The 19,890-nt window shown below is 36.1% G+C and overlaps 3 protein-coding genes across 3 annotated transcripts in view; 2 read left to right on the top strand and 1 right to left on the bottom strand.

Annotated features, from left to right (window-relative positions):
* Nucleotides 1–14,155, top strand: part of LOC143458786 (protein SPMIP7-like) — a 124,118-nt gene extending 109,963 nt beyond the window's left edge. Inside the window, exons 2-11 of the mRNA XM_076955655.1 lie at nucleotides 8,426–10,101; nucleotides 10,418–10,584; nucleotides 10,793–10,946; nucleotides 11,655–11,827; nucleotides 11,993–12,137; nucleotides 12,632–12,699; nucleotides 12,874–12,915; nucleotides 13,012–13,119; nucleotides 13,248–13,355; nucleotides 13,565–14,155. Of these exons, the coding sequence (XP_076811770.1) occupies nucleotides 9,931–10,101; nucleotides 10,418–10,584; nucleotides 10,793–10,946; nucleotides 11,655–11,827; nucleotides 11,993–12,137; nucleotides 12,632–12,699; nucleotides 12,874–12,915; nucleotides 13,012–13,119; nucleotides 13,248–13,355; nucleotides 13,565–13,694 (1,266 nt within the window). The 5' untranslated portion in view covers nucleotides 8,426–9,930 and the 3' untranslated portion in view covers nucleotides 13,695–14,155. The remainder of the gene's footprint in view (nucleotides 1–8,425; nucleotides 10,102–10,417; nucleotides 10,585–10,792; nucleotides 10,947–11,654; nucleotides 11,828–11,992; nucleotides 12,138–12,631; nucleotides 12,700–12,873; nucleotides 12,916–13,011; nucleotides 13,120–13,247; nucleotides 13,356–13,564) is intronic.
* LOC143460213 (RNA 3'-terminal phosphate cyclase-like) lies at nucleotides 729–7,184 on the top strand. Its single transcript, XM_076957644.1, has 11 exons — nucleotides 729–867; nucleotides 1,106–1,258; nucleotides 1,554–1,681; nucleotides 1,828–1,928; nucleotides 2,427–2,570; nucleotides 2,748–2,930; nucleotides 4,143–4,284; nucleotides 4,514–4,661; nucleotides 4,941–5,071; nucleotides 5,345–5,449; nucleotides 5,660–7,184. Exons 1-11 carry the CDS (start codon nucleotides 849–851, stop codon nucleotides 5,750–5,752), a joined length of 1,347 nt encoding a protein of 448 aa, XP_076813759.1. The 5' UTR covers nucleotides 729–848; the 3' UTR covers nucleotides 5,753–7,184.
* Nucleotides 14,092–19,226, bottom strand: LOC143458785 (dynein regulatory complex protein 1-like). Its single transcript, XM_076955654.1, has 16 exons — nucleotides 19,021–19,226; nucleotides 18,528–18,728; nucleotides 18,207–18,390; nucleotides 17,842–17,979; nucleotides 17,533–17,742; nucleotides 17,072–17,211; nucleotides 16,684–16,818; nucleotides 16,362–16,508; nucleotides 16,152–16,290; nucleotides 15,744–15,899; nucleotides 15,411–15,498; nucleotides 15,261–15,320; nucleotides 15,087–15,192; nucleotides 14,770–14,925; nucleotides 14,384–14,486; nucleotides 14,092–14,228 (listed from the first exon to the last, which is right to left on the bottom strand). Exons 1-16 carry the CDS (start codon nucleotides 19,137–19,139, stop codon nucleotides 14,172–14,174), a joined length of 2,139 nt encoding a protein of 712 aa, XP_076811769.1. The 5' UTR covers nucleotides 19,140–19,226; the 3' UTR covers nucleotides 14,092–14,171.
* Between the last annotated feature and the right edge of the window lie 664 nt (nucleotides 19,227–19,890).

Below are 19,890 nucleotides of genomic sequence, written 5' to 3'. Positions count from 1 at the left end.
TAAATCTCTCCTTAATGTGCTTTAAAATTTAAGAATATTAATCTAGTAACTGTGAGCATATAAAAGGTTCATAATTTTTTCACCTAGCCGGGCTTAATTGATGTTTTTTTATGTAATTACAATGCAAGAATATCATCACGTAATTTTGATGCATATTGTCAGGGCCTGTCAATTTCTGTATGAACTCATTGCATTTCTCACTTCAGGTTTCGATTATTAAGTCACGCTATACGTTCTCGTTTCAATGATCATTCTTTTTGCATAACTAGAAGTAGGTTGACAGAGTTGAAGCGAGAGCGACGCTCTTTTTTCATCGAAGAGCAGGAGCAACTTTCATTTTAAAAAACTGGCAGCTCAGCTCTGCATAAGCCTGTTATACCTCTCTTTAAGTTACTACGTTCATAAGCTGTGACGTCAAACATATCAAAACTTGTATGGAGCAGCCCAGAAAAATAATACATTTTATCGATTACTTGTATAATCACTTCACCTATTTAAGTGCATGCATCGCTACACTTTGCTGTACTTCAGTTCGACTTTAAACACAAGTTCTGTATGATTGGTCATGTCCGCAACTTGCTGCCAGTGGTCAAACGCAAGATCATCTCCAAAAACACTAAAACAGAATATTATAAGGGTTGTCAGAATATAATTTTTCTGCACAAAATGCTCATATTTTGTTGTTCGTGAATTGATCATACTTGTTTTTGATATTGATTTCTATTTAGATTATACTGTGTAATAGTTTATATACAACATAGGCTGTAATAACTAGCCTGTTACAATAAACATCGTAATAAAATTTTGGATTGCTATTTCACCTTTGAAGTTGAATTCTCTTTGTTATTATGGCGACTGGAAGTTCAGGTCAGTTGCAAACACTGTACATTTAGTTTACTTTACTTGTTATCTACTATTTGTGTATATTTTAATACCCCTTGTACCATCCACTTTTCACACTTTTGTTATTACTGTGTACGAATTTAATTCTTTTCCATAACAAAAAAACTTTAAATTTAACACTCACAAAGATTTATATCTTGTGATTTTTAGTATTAAACAATAAAGTTATTCTGCCAACCTTTTTGCTTTTTATCATCCGAAGGTTTCCCGTCCTTAAACAAACACAGCTGTGCAATAAATTCTTTTGGCAATGGTCCAACTGATATAAGCTCCATGATGCAATCGACCCGAGCCGGGCCTAGTTCTATGTCACCCACTTCCACGTTATTACCCAGTCCAAGTTCAACAACGTCAGGTCTTGATAAGTTTGTGTTTTTATTAGTTTTCTACAACTTTAGTTTAGCCTAGTCAAAATATTTTCAGGTTTTTTCTTTAGGTTGTTTTTTCTACATGAAATTTTTTTCTTTATTCTATTGTAGACATGAAATGTGTTTTGGCATTGATGTCTAACTTAATTTTATTTTCAGGTTATCTGTATTGTGCTTGAACAGTGTATATATTGATTTAATATTTGGTTATTTAATGGTGTATTCATTCTTTAAATAGATTAAATTATTCATAATACGTTTTTAACATTTTTCCTCGTTTAGGCTTTTCATCAGGAATTGGAGTTTCATCCGCAATTACCTACACAAATGGCTACAACAGGTGGACATCCAATACAGATGATGCTGAATCTGCAGATATTACCGAGATAGATGGAGGGATAATGGAAGGGGTTAGTATGATCACATTGATCAGTCTTTGCATTATTAGCGTAAAACAAATTACATACCTTTGTGTACTAGTACTTGTAAATTCCGTTCCAGCGTTTCTAGTCTTTAAGCTATATTTGAGACAATTTTCATTGTCGTGCATAAACAGGGTGGACAAATCTTAAGAATAGCAACTGCACTTTGTGCTATTTTACACAAGCCAATTGCAATCAGCAGAATAAGAGCTAACAGAACAAACCCAGGACTGAGGTGAGTTAAGTCGCTTGCCAATTTTTCCCTACCAATTTTTCTTGCTACAATTGAGAGTTTCTGTTTTGTAATGTTTACTTACTGATTTATCTATTACCCCTGTTACTTTTTACCAACGCTGTGTGCACAAACTTTCAATAATAAGAACCTCATTATGGCTTCCTGTTATTTGCTTTGGAGTGGATCTTTCTCTAACTGTTCTTGTTTTCAATTAACTGATTTAAATGTTCAGGAACTGCTATCACTGAGCAGGATATTCAAAAGTCAAACTCCAGACTTGCCTTATGTCTGTTAATCAATGGATGCCACCTGGCTCCACTAAATTAACTTGTTTATGTGCAAGTTTATATCAAATCTTATTTTGTCTGTTGTGTTTGTTGGCACATGGTTCAGTGCTGGACATGACGGTCATTGAAAAATGAAACCCAATGATGGTGTTTTGCATTATACTTGAGTAAAGTATATACCATAAGTAGATCAATTTTTTTTTCATCTCAGGCCCCAGCATATGACTGGCATGCAACTGGTCAGAGACTTGTGTAGCGGTCAGCTAACTGGTGACCAGGTTGGCTCCCAGTACATCACCTTGATTCCCGGTATGCTGCAGAGTGGAACGTATTTAGCTGACACCGGCACTGCAGGGTGAGCGTCACGTTTATAATTGGCACCAGTTAACTAATTAAGTATATCGTGTGGGAATAGAAGAATTTAAATTAAATAAAACAAGAATTTTTTTTAGTTTTTGTGCTAGATTGCTGTGCTTCGTGTGTCTTAAACTTGATTAAAAGCAAATCCGTTAAGGATTTTATTTGCTTTCAGTGCGGTCAGTCTCTTATTGCAAGTTGCTCTTCCCTGTCTGATGTTCACTCCCGGTGCGTCACATGTCACACTGAGAGGTGGAACGAATGCAGAAATGGCACCACAAATAGACTACACCACCCACGTACTCAAACCCGTGCTGGAGCAATTTGGAGTAAGGATGGATTGTCAAATAGCAACGAGGTATTAAAATTGCACATAGTAAGATTCTTAATTTTGATGTGTTTTCGATAATGATAGCTACATACACCGAATCTGATTCCTAATGTGCTCAATCAGTAGTGTTCAAGTGTTCTATTTTTATGTGCACAATACAAATATACAGTATCGATATTTAGTTTCTAGGACAGTGCTACTGCTATCTTAGAACTTGTATGCCCATAAATTCAAACAACTTGAAATCCAAAAATTTTTTCGTGAAATTTTTACTCCAGACATTGAAATTTTCTTGTAACTGAAACGTAATCACTGACTAAGTATGTATACGCAACACTCCAGTATTACTTAACAACATTTTCATCATTTGAGTTTTTACCACTCTATCCTTTATGTATACACACTGCTGTTTTCTTCAATTTGACCATGGATTAGGGAATTTAACTTAATTTGCCCAAAATATATTGGTTTCTAAAATTTGACATGGATAATTTTAGTATTATTGGAATGGAATAATTCACATTTGTCTCTTGCAAGAAACATTGTTTTGGAAGTCGAATTTTATAGAACGCAAATGTCCTGAGAATAATGAAATTCAAGGTCTAGAGCAGGGGTGTCAAACTCAATCGCACCAGGGGCCAAAACTCAAAACTTCTTTAACGCCGCGGGCCGTAAGGATAAAACTTGATTGAACGTTTCGTGACACGAGTACATGAATTGAAACAGGCAGCGAAACAACACCAAATTTTTGATGTTTTTGACGATTTTTGATTATTTTTCTCTTACGTCATTATGTTTCATTCATCTCCTTGCAAAAGCATTAAAGAATTAACAAACAATAAAGAAAAAAGCAGCCCAGATTCCAAGCGTTTGAATAAATCTATTTATTCTATCGTATGGTGGGGCAACTGCTGTGCTGCGGTATTGTGCGATTTGTTATAATCTTGTTTAAAAAAGTAAGTTATAATGTACAATGGTCTCGCGGGCCGGAAATAGTTCAATGTATAAAATAACATTGCGGGCCAAGTTTTATTGTAAAGCGGGCCGGATGTGGCCCGCGGGCCGGGAGTTTGACACGTATGGTCTAGAGTATGACTGCACTTAAAAGCAGGACACCATTTTTAAATATAGTTTCATAGACAGCGTTGGTTCTGTTTCTGTTTCAAGACAGTGAAAGAAAATTTGCTATAAAGCTAACAGGTTTATGACCACACATTAAATTGCACAATTATACGGCAGAGGTTACTTTCCACGAGGTGGCGGCGAAGTGACTGTGCAGGCCTCACCACTTCGGCAGCTATGTCCGGTCAATTTGACAAATTTCGGAACCATCAAGCGCATCACAGGAAGAGCATTTGTGGCGGGTGTTATACCCTTCAAAGTGGGTACCGGGCCCTTGGAAATAGATTTATATACTTACAGTATAAATTAATCATAACAACAGTTTTGTTTTCTGACCAGCTGTTGCGTAACAATTTAATGGCCAGCTGTTTATTATCTTATGGTTTCAAAAATTTGTTTCCCAAAGGCTATAAGTTACCATAAAATCCGTTTTGGTTATCCAGGTTATCCGTATCGCGACGAATTTGTCTATGTTTGTGTATTTTTAGATTGCCCAGCAAATGGCTAAATCAGCAACGTCTGTCTTATGGCGTTCCTTCCGTGAAGTTCCCATCAATATACAGGCTGTACAAGAACCAAAAAATGCTGTGGTTGGAAACGGGACTGGGATATTAGTTGTTGCAGAAACCACCACAGGTATCTAAGATGAGATGAAAGTTATTCTAATCCATTTATTGTTTGTTATATGAAATTGCTTCATAGGAAAACTGTTAAAGCTAAACTGAAAGAAAATGTGTCTTATGTTTACATGGTTTTACTCTTTACTGAAACATCTACAGAAATGTTAACACCAGTTGTAACATCTGTAAGCCTCTGTCGTCTTCTATTCGATGTTTGTTCTAGCATTTTATAGATGTAGCATAACTGTGGTATAACTCGTGATAATAGTTTCCATTTTCAATCTATTTTTATCAGGTTGCCGTTTGTCTGGGTCGGCATTAGGCCGCAAAGGAATTCAAGCGGAACAAGTTGGCGCTGATGCTGCTGAGATGCTGAAAAGGAATCTTTCCTATGGATGTTGCGTGGATGAGTTTCTTCAAGACCAGGTGATAGAGTGTTGTGCAGCCTTCCGATTGGAAATAAACAAGAGTTACTACATATTTTCCATATGTGACAATGTCTTCGCTTGCATGTGTCTATAACTGGTAGTGATATTGTAGTATGTTTCTTGACTGCCAAATACCGCAGGATTTTGGATGATCAGTTGATTCTATAGGATTTAACAGAGTCTATTTTAACACATCGTTACTTTATGCAGTTTTTTCAATCCAACTTGGTTAAATTTGTTTTGTTGGTTCATCTGTATTTCTATTTTTCAGCTTATTGTATTCATGGCTCTTGCTGCTGGCCATTCAAGGATAAAAACTGGCCCTATCACCTTACACACACAGACTGCTATGCACATTGCACATATGATGACTCAGGTAACGTTAATTTACTTCTGTTTACTTGTTTCAGCATAACTTCTGTATTAACAGCTTTCCAATTGCTCACTCATTGTTTGCCTTTTTAAGTAAATTCTATTTAGCAAATATTTCGTTTTGCCTGGAAAATTGATTGATGCTTTAAAAATTCTCAACGTTATGGAATAACAAAAGAGGTAGAAGTATGAGTGGAAAACTTTATTTTTCCAGGCACAGTTTAGCATAGTGCAAGCCACACCTCCTTCGACGGATAGTTACATCATAGAATGCAACGGTATCGGTCACTGCAATCCACATTTTTAATTTGCCATCCAGTTACTTCTACTACCTACGAAGAATTACCCGTTTTCTTGTTTATGTCTTGCCATGGAACAGGCCCTGCTGAATGCCAATTCTGATATACTTTAGTTCTTGTTGATGATCTTTTGTTGTTCTTTTTGACAGAAGCATTTTGTTTCCTTCTACATCCTTATTTCTTTTTATATCATTTGGCTGTCCACTAAAGCAAATAGTTTTTATGTTTTAAGACCCTATATCATGTTCTTTTTAAGTTAGTTATACTGTGACGTCATAATGTGGTGTTTCGTAACAGCTTGTCCAGAGTGTTTCCTGCCACCACGTGTAAGCACCACTGTTTCCAACGACAGAGTAATCTGTCTTTGTTGTGACCTATTGAAACTGACTTCCCTCGATTTTTGTACAAACGTTTTACGCCAAATAGAATTTTTCGTTTTTATCCATGTTTTTGTTGCAGCCCTTCGACACCATTTTTACTTTGCAAGCGAATTTTTTGGGTGGTGTCTACGTTTTACTGCTTTTAGTCAGCTAAATGATCGTTTGCAAGAATCCAATGTAAAGTGATTTCATGGTGCAAGGGAAGTACTGTGTTCATAAGATATCTATGTTTTATATATATTTTATGTTGACCTTTAACCAGCTGCACCAGCATCTACAAGATTTTGCATTTCTTATATGACTTCAACCTCTTTGATTTTCATAAACATTTTAAAAAGTCGGTTAAAATCCTTAATATTGGCACATTGTGAATGTTAAAAGTGTTGTTTTCTGCTTGTAAACTGTGCAACGTATGGCTATGTCGATTTAGACAACCGATTAACCCGTGACGCTATTTACCCCCGTGCTCCTCGGTTAAACTAGTATCTTGGTTGTTTTTATAAATGGTCTGTCGTACTTTTGGTGATGTTTTACGGTGGTGTTGGTATAATGGCCACGTTCTTAGCCATAGTTTTCTAAACATGTTCCTGTTTGCTCTTTGTACATTCTAAGGCTGTTTTGCGTTTTTGTACTAGCATCTGCTGATGCTGCTGATTTTTTTTGTAAACCAGCAAGCGAGCCCTTTGCAGTGCATATTTTTATCAAACACCGGCTTTGTTCAGTGTAACTGCCGTTAGTATCATTTGCCTGACCACTATAACAGGCCTTTCTGGTGTATTTGTTATGGAACTGATCATCTTTTTTGCAAGTCAAAATGTGTTGAACACTGATCTTTTTTTGTCTATCATTTGAATATGCATGAAATATAGCCATTATCTTTATTATTTTCGTTTAAAGAATGAAATCTTTCGTTTCTACAGAGTTGCGTTTTTCGTTATGGCAATCTTTCATATTTCTTTACAAGAGCTATCATTTTCAATTAAGTATTTTTGTTCTTCTCGTTCTGCGTGTTCTACAACCGTTGGTTGTCCGACTGAAATAAAGCCTTGGTACGTTTGAATCCTTAGCGGTGACGTCTTAACTCTTTCAGGCAGTAAAGCATTCAGTGGAACGTTTCTACGAGTTGTTTACGCTGAACCCTTGGTGAGCTAGGCAGAGTTATAACCTAACTATTTTTTCAACTCGTCTTGCCTTATGACTAAAGTCCAGTTATCAGAACGGTTAATTTAAAAAAGTTGTCGACGTCGCACTACGTTTTGCGACAAAGTATAAGTAGGTTGATGATAATCGTAAAGTCTGTCCTGTATTTATCCCGTTAAAAACTTTGTTACGAAAATATATATTTTCTAAAGCTTATAAGTTTGTCTGGTCGTGTCTATCATGACATCGATATGATTCAGTTCGAATCGTGATGGAGAATCGACTCAAGCTATTACAAAACGGTAGTGGGTTAGAGCGCCGGGCTTACAATAATGCAGCACGTGTTTGATACCCAGAGGTGCTATCGCTGTAGTGCTCTTGGGCAAAGCATTAACGATGCTTGCTCCTGTTTAGTGGTCCTGGTAAACAGTTCCAAATTCGAAAAATACAAGAAGTTCAAATAACCAAACAAAAATGTGTATCTATCGGAATTTGCACGAACGCAAGCTTCGGAGCTCGAGCAATGAGGAATCATCGCCGGGGCGGGGTTAAGTCGGGCAAAGACATTCCTCAGTTCGAGGATAAGGATTATAATACTCCACCATACCAGCTAAGGTAGATATTGGAGTTCGGGCGTTCGGGCGTATCGTTACGGGCGGTGTTTAGAATTTGAAAGGCGTGTTGATTCCCGCAATATGGTTTTATGATCAAAACATCCAATACAAGCGCAATTTTTGTTCATATTTTCAGATTATTATTTAAAAAATTATTTCTGAACATGAGCTGGGCTTATTGTCCTAGTCATATCATGGTTTCCTAGTTTATTTTAATTTTCCTCGATCTAAGACTTTCGAGTTTGCCTTTCAAATTTTAAAACATTCAGAGTCTTCTAATAATACCATAACACCTTTAAAAAAAAATCACAATTTATAGTAACAAAATTACTAATATCAGTAATACCTGTAGAATAGATTTTCAGCTAACCTAACCATTATTAAAGGGAATGCTTCCGGTTTGCATTTATTGCCATCTTCGTTGTTATAACTACGGAAAACTCCCCGCCATCAGGTTTCTCACTTTCTCCATATTTTTATACGTCTCAGGCAAGGCTGCCACTCGTAGGGATTTTACCCTACGGTAGGGTTTTTTGGCCCCTTGTAGGGTGTAGGGTGACCCTACGGGTTTTTCACCTTTATTCATAGATTTCCTTTTGTTTAAAGTAAAATAAAAATAAATTCAAATAATAAATTTACTGAATAATGACAAAAACATAGTCTAAGCCAGGGGTGGCCAAACTGCGGCTCTTTAATGAATTAGCATTGTTGAATTAGACATGCATTTTCCCGGTCTAGACGAGTTGTTTGATCAGATTATGAAACAATGCGTTCTATCTCATGTAGTAACAATGGACTCATTGTTGTAACAATGGACACTTTAGTTAAGTAAATTGTCAGATTGAAGCTGTACGTCAGGGCTGACCTAGTTTTAAGTCTTGGTTATGGTTATACTAATAATTGTAAATTGCAAAAAGAGTTGGAGAAGCCCAGCAGGTGGAGACTGGAGAGTGAGACTGTGAGACAGCAGATGAGCAGAATCAGCAGATTGAACAGACAGGATTACAGGAATCAAGTGATCTTGTTTTGATCAAGTCAAGTGATCTTGAATACGATACTTTTATCATTAAATTACAATAATTCTGCTGGTTGTTGACAAGTTGACAACGGTAATGCCCAAAGAGGTGAGATCCAAAAATTCTAGGTTTCGATCGCAAAGCTACAGAAAAGAATGGGAAAAGGAAAACTGGGCACAAGGATGGTTAAAAGTTTCGTCTCAGGGAGCATCAAAAGCATTTTGTCAATTTTGTGACAAGACATTTCTTGCTGGGAAATCAGAACTAATGAGGCATGCAAAAACTGCTCAACATTGTCAAAATGCTGCACAAGTTCTTGGAAGCACATCGATGGAGCAATATGTCACAAGTAGTCAAGGCTGCATCAAAGCTGAATTAAATACTGTGGCCTTAATTGCAAGACGCAATATTTCTTTCAATTTCATGTCATACATGGTACCAACCCTGAAGCATATTGCTAGTGATTCCAAAGCAATAAAAGATATGACCTCTGGTCGGACAAAAACAACATATCTACTAACAGAATGTCTAGCTGTTGATGCTCATGAAAGGTTAATTCAAGAGCTACAAGAAGCTAAAGGCTTTTCAATTCTCTGTGATAAAGCATCAGATATATCAATGAATAAAATCTTTTGTATAAACGTCCGCTACTTATACAATGGATCACCAAGAACACAGTTATACCAACTCATTAGGCTAAAAAGGGAAACACAATTAGTGGAAACACAAACGTCAGTAAATGTTGAACTACTTTAGTTCTGGTGCTTTTGAACTGAAACTAAAGTAGTTATAAAGTGCCATAAAACTGCCAAAATTTCTTTTTTTTTTTGTTCAAACTGCGTAGGGAGATGTAGGGTTTTTTTAGGTGTGCTGGTAGGGTTAATTTCTTTTTTTGAGTGGCAACACTGGTCTCAGGTCAAAGACCAGGCTAGGCCTAGCCTACATAATCTATCGGTAAAAAAAATTATTCGGTCCCTATCGTTACATGTGCTAGAAAGGGTTTGTTTATGAACTGCGAAAGAAAGAAAAAGATAAAATGGCGGAAACAGAGCTTCATCTGCACCCAGACATGGCTACGATATTAAAGACTGACTCAAACGCACGAGGAAATTTTTCCCAAGAAATTGAATTCAATCGGGCCCTAAAGCACACTAAGTTCCCTACCATACGAGGACCCCAAGGCCATTATGATTATCCGAGTTTCCAGGTACTGTGGGTTTAGTTTACGTTATAGGATATTGGTTCGGTTAGGTTTCTATAAGTCTTGTTGTCAACTCATTACATACCACTCAGCAGCCTTCCCGACCCACCGGTATGACTATAAACTACAAGTGACCATTCCATCAACAGACGGTATCCCTGTAAAGCACAAAGTTTTTATTTGTTCAATTAAATTTTGCCATAAATAACTGGCTGTGAACGCTTAAAACAGTGGTCGGTTTTGAGATTTGCTGACTGCAGTTGGTTTCATATTCAGCCTCCAACACAAAATATTGTTACACTATAGAACATCTGTTTAACAGGGACGCCTTAAAGACAGTCCTGCATTTATCAATTGGAATCTTCACTCGCAAGCTCCTCATTCAGGTTACTCGCTCGCCCCTCACCGAGATAACCACCCGATAGTTGACCCTGCTTCTGGGTTCATTAGTGTCGGTGCTGATCAGGATTTAGGCACAGGAGTAAAAAAGTAAATATACCTTACTATAGGCACTGAAAAATAAAAGTAGTTTGCACTAAATTTCTTGAACTGGTTTGAAATTAATGCACGTTTATCTATTAAGAAATATATTTACACACTATTATTTTTATTAAATTTTTGTAAAGAAAATTTTTATATATGTTTCTTTGTTAGTAAATGTTTAATTTACATATTAATGTTAAGTTTAAATTTACAGAATACCGACCATGGTGCAAAACAGTGACAAAGTGCAACTTGGTACGCCCTCAAGCAAACCTCCAGACAGTGGTCGCCCACAAACCCCCCCAAAGGCCCCATGGGTGGAACCTGTAAAGCCGGATGACAGGGAGGCTAAGTACAGTGCTAGAAAGGTGACTTTGTTCAGTTTGTGCCATACTGTGACCAGCGTAAATTGTAGACTTGTATACATTATTTATTTGTATTTTAAATACTTCAGAATAGTTTTCTGTATCCAGACTCAGTTTAGCTCACCATGTCTTGGCTTAGTTATTATTTGCTCTACTGTTTACAGCCTTATTATGTTTTATATATAAAGTTAAATTCAGACCTAAACTCAATTTACCTCTAGAGGCTATTCGAGTTAAACCCCGAAAATAATGTTTTCCCTAATAAACATTATTTATGGTATTTAACTCATGTTAATACCTGCTTGAAGTTATTACAAATGCACATAATCATTGAGTCTGCTTGAGTTCCAAGGAAAATCTGACTTTTAGAGCACAGTTTTTAAAAGATTATTCAGAATTTCAATTGTTTGAATTTAGAAGCTTTTATGTTTTAGAGACATCGAGTTTATTATCATTGGTGTTGTTACCATATCAGACTTTTTAACTGTTTTTCAATGCATTAGCTTAAATCAAACATCCACACTTTGCACGATTTTCTTTCCAACTGTGTCACTGACAAACCATTAAAATGAACGCATGAACAAAACCCATTTAAGTACCCAGTGCCTAATGATAGTTTTTATGGCTAAATTCTAAACACCAGAAGCATCCTTTTGCATGAAGAAATAATTGTACTTATGCTGAAGTTGTAACAGTTTTTGTTTCTTCAAGGTGTCGGACATAAAACTGCGTGCTCTCTGCGGAGGATGGACAAGTCCAACTAAGGTTCCTCAGAAACCATCCAAGAAACCAGAAAATATTTTAGTTGGCACATTTACCTTTAAGGATGGAAATTGGAGAGACGAAGCCGCCCGGAATCACATGTTCACCAGTAGTACACAGACGTAAGTTAACATAAACATTAGAGAACATACAGCTTTGTAGAAAGCATTTGCACTGAGTTTTATTTTCTATGTTTTCAGAGATGATCGACATCTTGAGAAAGATGGTGTTTATAGCATAATTTGGTTTTCAGAAAAAATTGCAATACAATTTTTGTTGTTTTGTAGAAGTTACAATGCAGTGGATTGGGACGCGATGCTTCCACCAAAACTAAAACCGGTGCCAAGCACAATGGAAGTTGCAGCGGATCCGATATCTCAAAGATTCACAAAATGGGCAAAAAGATACGAATCAGCATCAGACATTTGCCAGGTTTGTTTTCTGATTTTTAACGCCTCAGCATAGCTCTCTTTATCAAAGTTTTATTCCTAGGAAAAGTGTATTGAATGCTAAGTAAATATGACCCATGCATATCGGTAAGAAACAGCTACAAGGAAAGGTCACAACGCAGTTGCAAAACAAAGACTAGATTCACATTAGACGAAGTGAGACAGTGCACATTGTCATTGATTCATAGATCAAAGAGAGCTTAAGGTTAGAGGGCGTTAATCAAGAATAATGCAGTGTCAAGGGTGTTGTATTTTCAGATTAGTTCCTCTTGCTGAAGAGGCCAATGCTGATTGCTGAGAAAGAAGTTGAGATAAAGAGTGAGCTTCAATAAGTTGTTAATTTATTGTTTTATCAATCTATCTATCTATTTTATCTTTTTGATTGCTTTTGTAACTTTTATTGTTAAACACGACAATATATAACATATATCGGTTTGATATAATCATTCCACAACCAACCTTGCTTTACTTTTGAAGACGTTTGGTAGATCCTGGGATTGGTTCCAAGCAAGAGATAAAGGGCATGGAAAGCGACCATATAGTTTGTATGGAATTGATTGTTTTGTCAAGTCAAGCCTATTTGTGTTAAACCAACACGATTTTACTCATTTGTTGAACACCAATCACTTAATCTAACTTGTTGTTAAACTTAACTTAGCGGATGTAAAGTAAACACTTAGTACTTATGCAATGGTGATAATAGTCGTCTATACTTTCAGCACAAGTCATTATCGAAAAAGTGATCATATACCTTATTATGAGTAAGTATTACGTCTGCAACCAGGCATAAAAACTTTTCGTGTCAAAGAAGTTGTTATGACAATAAATGTGTTGCATATTTGAATTAATATTTGCAGTGGATCAGTTGGTGCGTATAGTTTTGAAGCAAAAGACCATCCATATGAAGAATACCGTCCTTTGACAACACTTCGTGTACCAAAACCAAGATATACAGATACAGCCCAGTAAGGCTTCAATAAATTATACCTCTAGTTTCGATTTGCCAAGTGAATACAATGGCATTGCGTGAGATAGCATGTTAAATAAGTTTTATTTTTGTATTTAAAAATATCTGATGACAACGTTTTTGCAGCCGGCCAAACATACCTCGATATGTCGGCTGCGTTCACTGGACGGCAACTCACAGTGCCCACAGCATGTTCCCTGCACCACAGCCCCCATCAACCGCATACGTGCACAGGTGTGTGACGACTTATATTTTACGCTGAAGCAATTTTTGTTGGATGCTTTCGTAGGATTTTTGATATAAATGGGGAATTCTAATCTAATTTTTGAACTCTGTATATAATGGCAACTTGTGGATAGAAAATATCGTAGTATTTTTATTAGTTGAGCCGGATTGTCAGAATAAAACATGATTCAATTCCTGTAACTTGCCTTATTGCGCAGGAGAATGCCGACACCACCAAACACATCACAATTTGCCAAAAGAGGCCCAATGTCAAGGATGGTTACAACTGTCCCTCCAAAGAATCCTTTCAACCTTGTTAAAGATGATACTGTCGTTGCACAGGCATGATGGCCTGATGCTTTAAAATAACTTAACAAATTAAAGGTGCAAGATGAATAAGATATTGTGTGTTTATTTTTATACAAAATTCAATGTATTTTTGCATTGCTTCAGCCTTGAAGTAACTTAATAAATTAAAGGTGCAAGATCAATGGGATAATGTGGTGTTATGTTTTTTTTGTACAAACTTTAACCTATATTCGCATTTTACATTATTTTATTTTTGCATCACATCAAGTTTTTCCACCAATTTGTGCACTTTCAATCACATTTTTAAGCGATAAATTTATCCTGCACCCACCAATACATTGTTTATGTATCGAACTTCAATTGAATTTCCCAGTCTCACAATTTTGAAGGTTTTCTGGACGTTGCAGTTATCATGAACATAAACCAAATATTTTTCATGCAAAGATATTTTTATTCAAGTCCTTTGTACACATTAACAATAAAATCAAGTGCTGAGATGTTTTCTGCCGAACGTTTTTAGCTATATTCAAGTTGCAAAATTCTGGTGGGAGGAATTTCCAGTTCCTGGTTGACCTTTTAAAAAAGTAAAAAGAAGTAAACAAATTTTACAAATCAGGTTTATAAACAAACAGAATACCAATTAAAGGTAGTTAATAAGCTTAAAATGTAGGTGTACAGAACTTGTTGTATAAGTAATGCTACCATAGCCATTCATTCTCTGCCCATACCTTGGACGAAATGTACTGATGAAGCAACATTCGAAGCTCAGCATTCTGCTGACGTAGACTGTCAGTTTCTTGTATACGATTTGCTCTTTCAGTCAGTACGTTACTGGAAATAAATGGTACATTCATTCTATATCAAATTTTCCAGCAAAGAATACATTGCGCTTGCTAAACTAAAACTTTGTAGTAAAAAGTATTAATAACACCAGCAACATCATTGCGAAAACAAGGGAAGATTATAGTTCATTGGTTAAGTATCTCCTTTGGAGTGGGTGAAAACTGACCATCCAGTGGAACAGAAATGAAGATATGTATAAAGTAGATGAAATAGGTAAGAGAAAGTGCCATAAAAGATAACGTTTTGAGAAGAAATGTACGCAAGAACTCACTGATACTTAGTTAGGGCATTTGAGAGCGCATCCCACATCTTGAGCTTGTTACTATCGATAACATTCGCCATCAATTCCCAATGTGCTGCATCAAGGGATGGGTCACGATTTGCTGTGCCAGATAAAGTATCCATCACACTCGATTTAGGCTTCTCCCTATACAGAGAAACTTGTTACCTGAGTGTGTTGCGTTTAGCAGCAAGAATATGAACAGCGGAAAACCTTTCATGTGTTTTTTCTGGACTGGTCTACTGGTCTTACAGAAAAGTGATAAAGTTTAAGTTGGTGAAACCGATCAGCCAAAAAGTCATTCTTACTTGGCTGGCTTTATGTGCTCCTGGACAAAGTTTTTCAGGACATCCAGGATTTCGTTGGGGTGCATAAAATCTTCAGGTTCAGTGCTTGTGCTACTGCCCTCAGCATCTTTTAAAATAACATTTATAATAAATAATACACTACTTTATCCATCAATAAAATTTGCTTTTACTCACCAGCAGAAATTCTTAGTACTTCTGCGTCTTCTGTGGTGTTATCACTTTCTTCTTCACTGGCTGCGAACAAGAAATAGTCATAATGGCCACACTGGTTAAGATCTTCAATATTTATTTGTACATCCTAATAGCAAGTTTTTATGAACATACTTGCATCTGCTTTGCTAACTAGTTTGCCGTGTTGACTAAAAAAGTTTGATAACTTCGTAACATCGTCTTCAGTTTCAATGTTAAGTGCCTGGAAATACATAGCATCTGATAAATACCAACTGAAAAGAAATAATAAGCCAGCGCTGAAGCACGTTGTCAAAAACAGTCACAATTTTTTTATTAAGTGGGTCACCAAACTACAGCCCACGGGGTTAGTTATTGCGTCTTGCCAAACAGCGCCACAATTTAGCTAAACTACAATTATACACGTGAATAAAGTAAGCATACATGAAAAACGTTTAGTGATGCCTGATCTATCGGTATAAACCTTACCTTGAATATCGCATCAAGTTTAATGAGAGATCGTTCATCGCTCTGCAAAGGCTGGAGGAGTTTGTTCAATTTCTCTTCGACTAGAAATCCCGCCTCATCACATAGAACTTCCAGCAGCTTTTTCACGGCGCCAAGAGACAAACGAGATTCTGGCTTCTGGACAAACATAACACACTTACTGGTAAGTTTAACTACATCTTAAAATAATCAATTGGTGTTTATGAATACTTAATATATTGAATATATCTTGAAACCTGTTATACTGTAAATGGAGGCAACTCAAAACATGACCGGCTGAGCTTAAAACCAAACAACACCATCGTAATTTTCATCCATCGGCAAACGTTTTTTTAATGCAGTATAGCTTTGGCTGATAAGCTGCACCAAAAGAAGAATCTTTAAATTTACCTCAATAACTTCCAGGTCATCGGATGATTTTTTTTGAGCTTTCTCATTTGCAGCCAGAATCTCTTTCGCAAATGACGTTGCCGTTGGACGCGGATCGCTAGTCTGCACTTCAAGTGGTCCATGAGATTTGAGGAAAGGCCTATGAGGAAAGATTAATCATTGTGTTTCTGCGACGAGATTTTTACGAACACGCCTAAAGGCGAGACTCACATATCAGGTACGTTCCAGGGTAAGCCAAGTTGCTGTAGATGAATTGTCTCATCTGCTTTCAAAACATTATCAACAAGTGATCGGACCTCATCTTCATTCATCTTCCAAATATCTTGGAACTTTTTCCAATCATTCGCTGAGAAATGCCTGAAAATGTTGCATTTATAAGTGAACCCCATCTCAGGGAAAGAAAATCTCGTAACATCATCGATAAACAAGTTAAGTTGTGTAATCTGGACCGCTGGTAGGCTAAGGTTGGTAAATTATTGTTACGACAACATGAATATATCTATTTAATGTAATTACGTGACAGTCAAGACACCTCATTTTCTTGTACAGCTCTTTGTGTTGATCAGCAATTCTCTTGTATTCATCCACCAGATTTTGGTTTTCTTCTTTGAAATGTTTTTCTTGCTTTGCCAGCTTTAACCTCAAACTGTTCAGTGTATCTTGCAAACTTGGGGAAGCAAAATAGGTTAATGAGCAATAAAAATGATATTTACTCAAATGCCCTGAAACAATTCATAAGCTGTTTGACATAACACTTATAACTAATGAGTAATAAACAGCCAATATAGTATAATGGTTTATAATAGCATAATATATAGCTAGTAGCTAGCTAGTACTATGTAGCTAGAACTTCCATCGCTAGTGAGCAATAGTGAGCACTGCATTTAATAATCAGCAGTAACAGTCAGAAATTAGCACACCGAGTAATTTTTCTCTTTTGCTGGGACTTGGTTATTGTATTTTCCTCATCTCGTTTCTTTAAAACCTGGAAATTGTATTCCAGCTTTTCCTGGTTGAGCTGGTAAGTCGCTTTCATTTGCTGCAGCTGTTGCTCAAGAATCTGCAGAAATTCCCAAGTTTTCATTTAATATCTACAAATATTATTTCACGGCTGGAAGGGAACTTTTTTTCAAACATCACAAAGTATTAATGGCTGCAACAACTGCTACTGTTAAAAAGATGTTTAAAATATTTTAATTAAATACGTTTTTCACAGCAACTGTTTTTGTAACTTTGTCATAAAAACAAGGGCTACTTTAATTTCATTCATTTCAAAATCAGAATGACATCAAGCTGTCATGACTAAATTAACCAGGTCGTGTCGTAGTTTTCATAAATTACTGTAAAAGCGAACTTTCATTCCACACGCAAACAATATTACCTGAACATCAGTTTCCAATTTTATTTTGACCATGTTATATTCCTCCGTGTCGTTTGTTCTCAAAGTGTCAAGTTGAAGTTCATGATCGTCGACTCTCTTAAATCTTGACTTCAAATATTCTTCTTCTCTCTCGCCCCGTTGTCCCATCGTCCCTTCCCATTTGTTCTTATTGTTTTCCATGGCTTGACCACGTTCCTCGATGAACGATTCCTAATAATAGCGAAAAAATTAAACCCAAGTTATTGGCTTAAATTAAATCATCACTGAATGGTATGTTGCAGCATCGACACAAAAATAAACTAGACACACCTCAATTTGAAGAAGTTCATCTCTGTAGGATTTTGTGAGGTTTTTAACCTGTTCCTCCATTCGTTCTATCATCAGGTCAACGTCCTCTGATTGCTTCTTTAAGTCTTTAACATATTCGTCATCTTTCTGTTTCAACTCCTGAAATTTAGAAAATTGTGATAAAAATTACATTTACTGGTACTCTAACTTACAATTTAAAGGGCCAGTTAAATTACAATTCAATCATCATTATCGCTAAAGCAAACATTATATACTATGATAGTTTGGCAAACTAAAGAACAATTATGTTGTTTAACAGATTTACAAATTATTAAGACAGTGTCTACATAGATAAACATTAAACAGTTTAGCCGCACGGTGCTTACCAATTGTAACTCATTAATTAATTTATTTTTTTCATCAATCACTGTATCACATCCTTTGGTTTGCTCAAGAAGCATCTCATGAAGATCGTGAGGAACTTCCTTCATCTTCGCAGCTGACCATCGGCGACTAATTTCTTCAAACTTTTCTGATGATGTTTTAGCTTCTGCATCCAGACGTTCAATTCTATCAAGTGTAGTAAATATTAAAATGACAAAAACTTATTAATTAATCAATCGATGTGGGCACATCATTCACAAATAAAAATTCAGAGTATTCTAAATGTTACATTTATAAATGACAAACATGAAATTTATGCTTACCTTGTATGCTTGGATTCTGCATCTTGTAAGCGATGTTGCATCTCTCTCGCGTCGCAGGCAACACGCACATTTGTCACCAACTCCATTCCGTCACTCTTCAGCTTTTGCAAACGATTTCTGCTCTCTTCAACCTGCTGCTTTCCTTTCCCCATTTCATCGGAGGTCTCTTTCTTTGCAACTGCATCTTCACCCATCGCCTCTCTGTAAAAACATGTTGTATTGCACGAATAATCAATATAAAAAATAAAAGTTAACCCTGGAGAGTTATCAAATATTCTGCTTTTTGTTTTATTATACAAATATCAATGCTACTTTGGACAGACAAAAAATGTATGAAACCAGGACCTAAGTCTTTAGATATATCTAGTTACATAAAAGTTTGAAGCAAAAATATTTCCTACCTAAAGGAAAAAACAGCTTATGACACTGCATAACATAAACTATCACATATATGAGCATCTTCCTCAAAACAACATCTGCATTATTTATTTACCGTTTTTGTTGTTCAATTCTTTTCTGAATTCTCAATCTTCTGGCTTGAATTCTTTCCTCGGGGTCGGCAGATTCAACTGAAGGCCCAGCATCGTCCTCATCATCAGATCCGTGCAACATATTTACTCTTATTTATTTTTTTTATACACACAATTTCTTTGGCTTAATTTTACCTGCTAAATAGCTTGAAAATAAGGAAAACATAATTTTCAAAAAATGAGTAACAGGCAAAGCGATGGTCTAAAGATACATTAAGTATATAATGTATGAATTGGAACGAATAATGTAACTTTAAATATGACACTTGTGACCAAAAGGTGAATAAAAAATGCAATTTACATTGAACCTGGTGCAGTCATGATATGAAACCAAATATTTTTTGTCCATCTACCTAAATAGGTATATAATATACATCTCAATAAACACTAACTTATATAATGGGGAAAGTATAAAATCTTACACTAAAAAGAGTTTGCAGAAGCAGGAAGAAACAAAACATTCTCATTGTTTTCTGGATAAATCTCCGGCCCTACAGTGAAAGCTTCTAATAAGATAATATAGATGAAGCTAGTAAAAATATGAAGTCAAGAAAGTTTTAAAATACTCGCCCAAACTGATTTACATAATTATGAGTCAAGTTCCAAGTGGTCTTTTGCACCTGGAACTTGTATGTAGATCATTAATATCTAGTGCAATGATTCTCAATGGGAGCCACTTCGCTCACTAAGGGAAATATTTAAATTTTGGGGATGAAATTAGAACCTGAAAGACGAAGGGATTTGGAGTTTGTGGCTTCTGTGCCCGTATGATATAATTCATGAATGATATACACACCAGTTTATAATAACTTGCCCAAGCTGTGAATACACTT

This window comes from Clavelina lepadiformis, chromosome 5 (assembly GCF_947623445.1).
Source record: "Clavelina lepadiformis chromosome 5, kaClaLepa1.1, whole genome shotgun sequence".
NCBI lineage: Eukaryota > Metazoa > Chordata > Ascidiacea > Aplousobranchia > Clavelinidae > Clavelina > Clavelina lepadiformis.
The sequence above is the reverse complement of the archived record's forward strand: the minus strand, read 5'-3'. Positions and strand labels throughout refer to the sequence as shown.

What these genes read in the sequence shown, in the direction of transcription:
- LOC143458785 (XM_076955654.1), bottom strand. Translation starts at nt 19,139, where the DNA reads ATGTTGCACGGATCTGATGATGAGGACGATGCTGGGCCTTCAGTTGAA. An exon ending in ATGAACTTCTTCAAATTGAG is followed by an intron (nt 17,743 to 17,841) that starts GTGTGTCTAGTT and finishes CGCTATTATTAG; the next exon opens with GAATCGTTCATCGAGGAACG. An exon ending in GAGCACATAAAGCCAGCCAA is followed by an intron (nt 14,926 to 15,086) that starts GTAAGAATGACT and finishes TTCTCTGTATAG; the next exon opens with GGAGAAGCCTAAATCGAGTG.
- LOC143460213 (XM_076957644.1), top strand. An exon ending in AGAACAAACCCAGGACTGAG is followed by an intron (nt 1,929 to 2,426) that starts GTGAGTTAAGTC and finishes TTTTCATCTCAG; the next exon opens with GCCCCAGCATATGACTGGCA. An exon ending in CGGGTGTTATACCCTTCAAA is followed by an intron (nt 4,285 to 4,513) that starts GTGGGTACCGGG and finishes GTGTATTTTTAG; the next exon opens with ATTGCCCAGCAAATGGCTAA.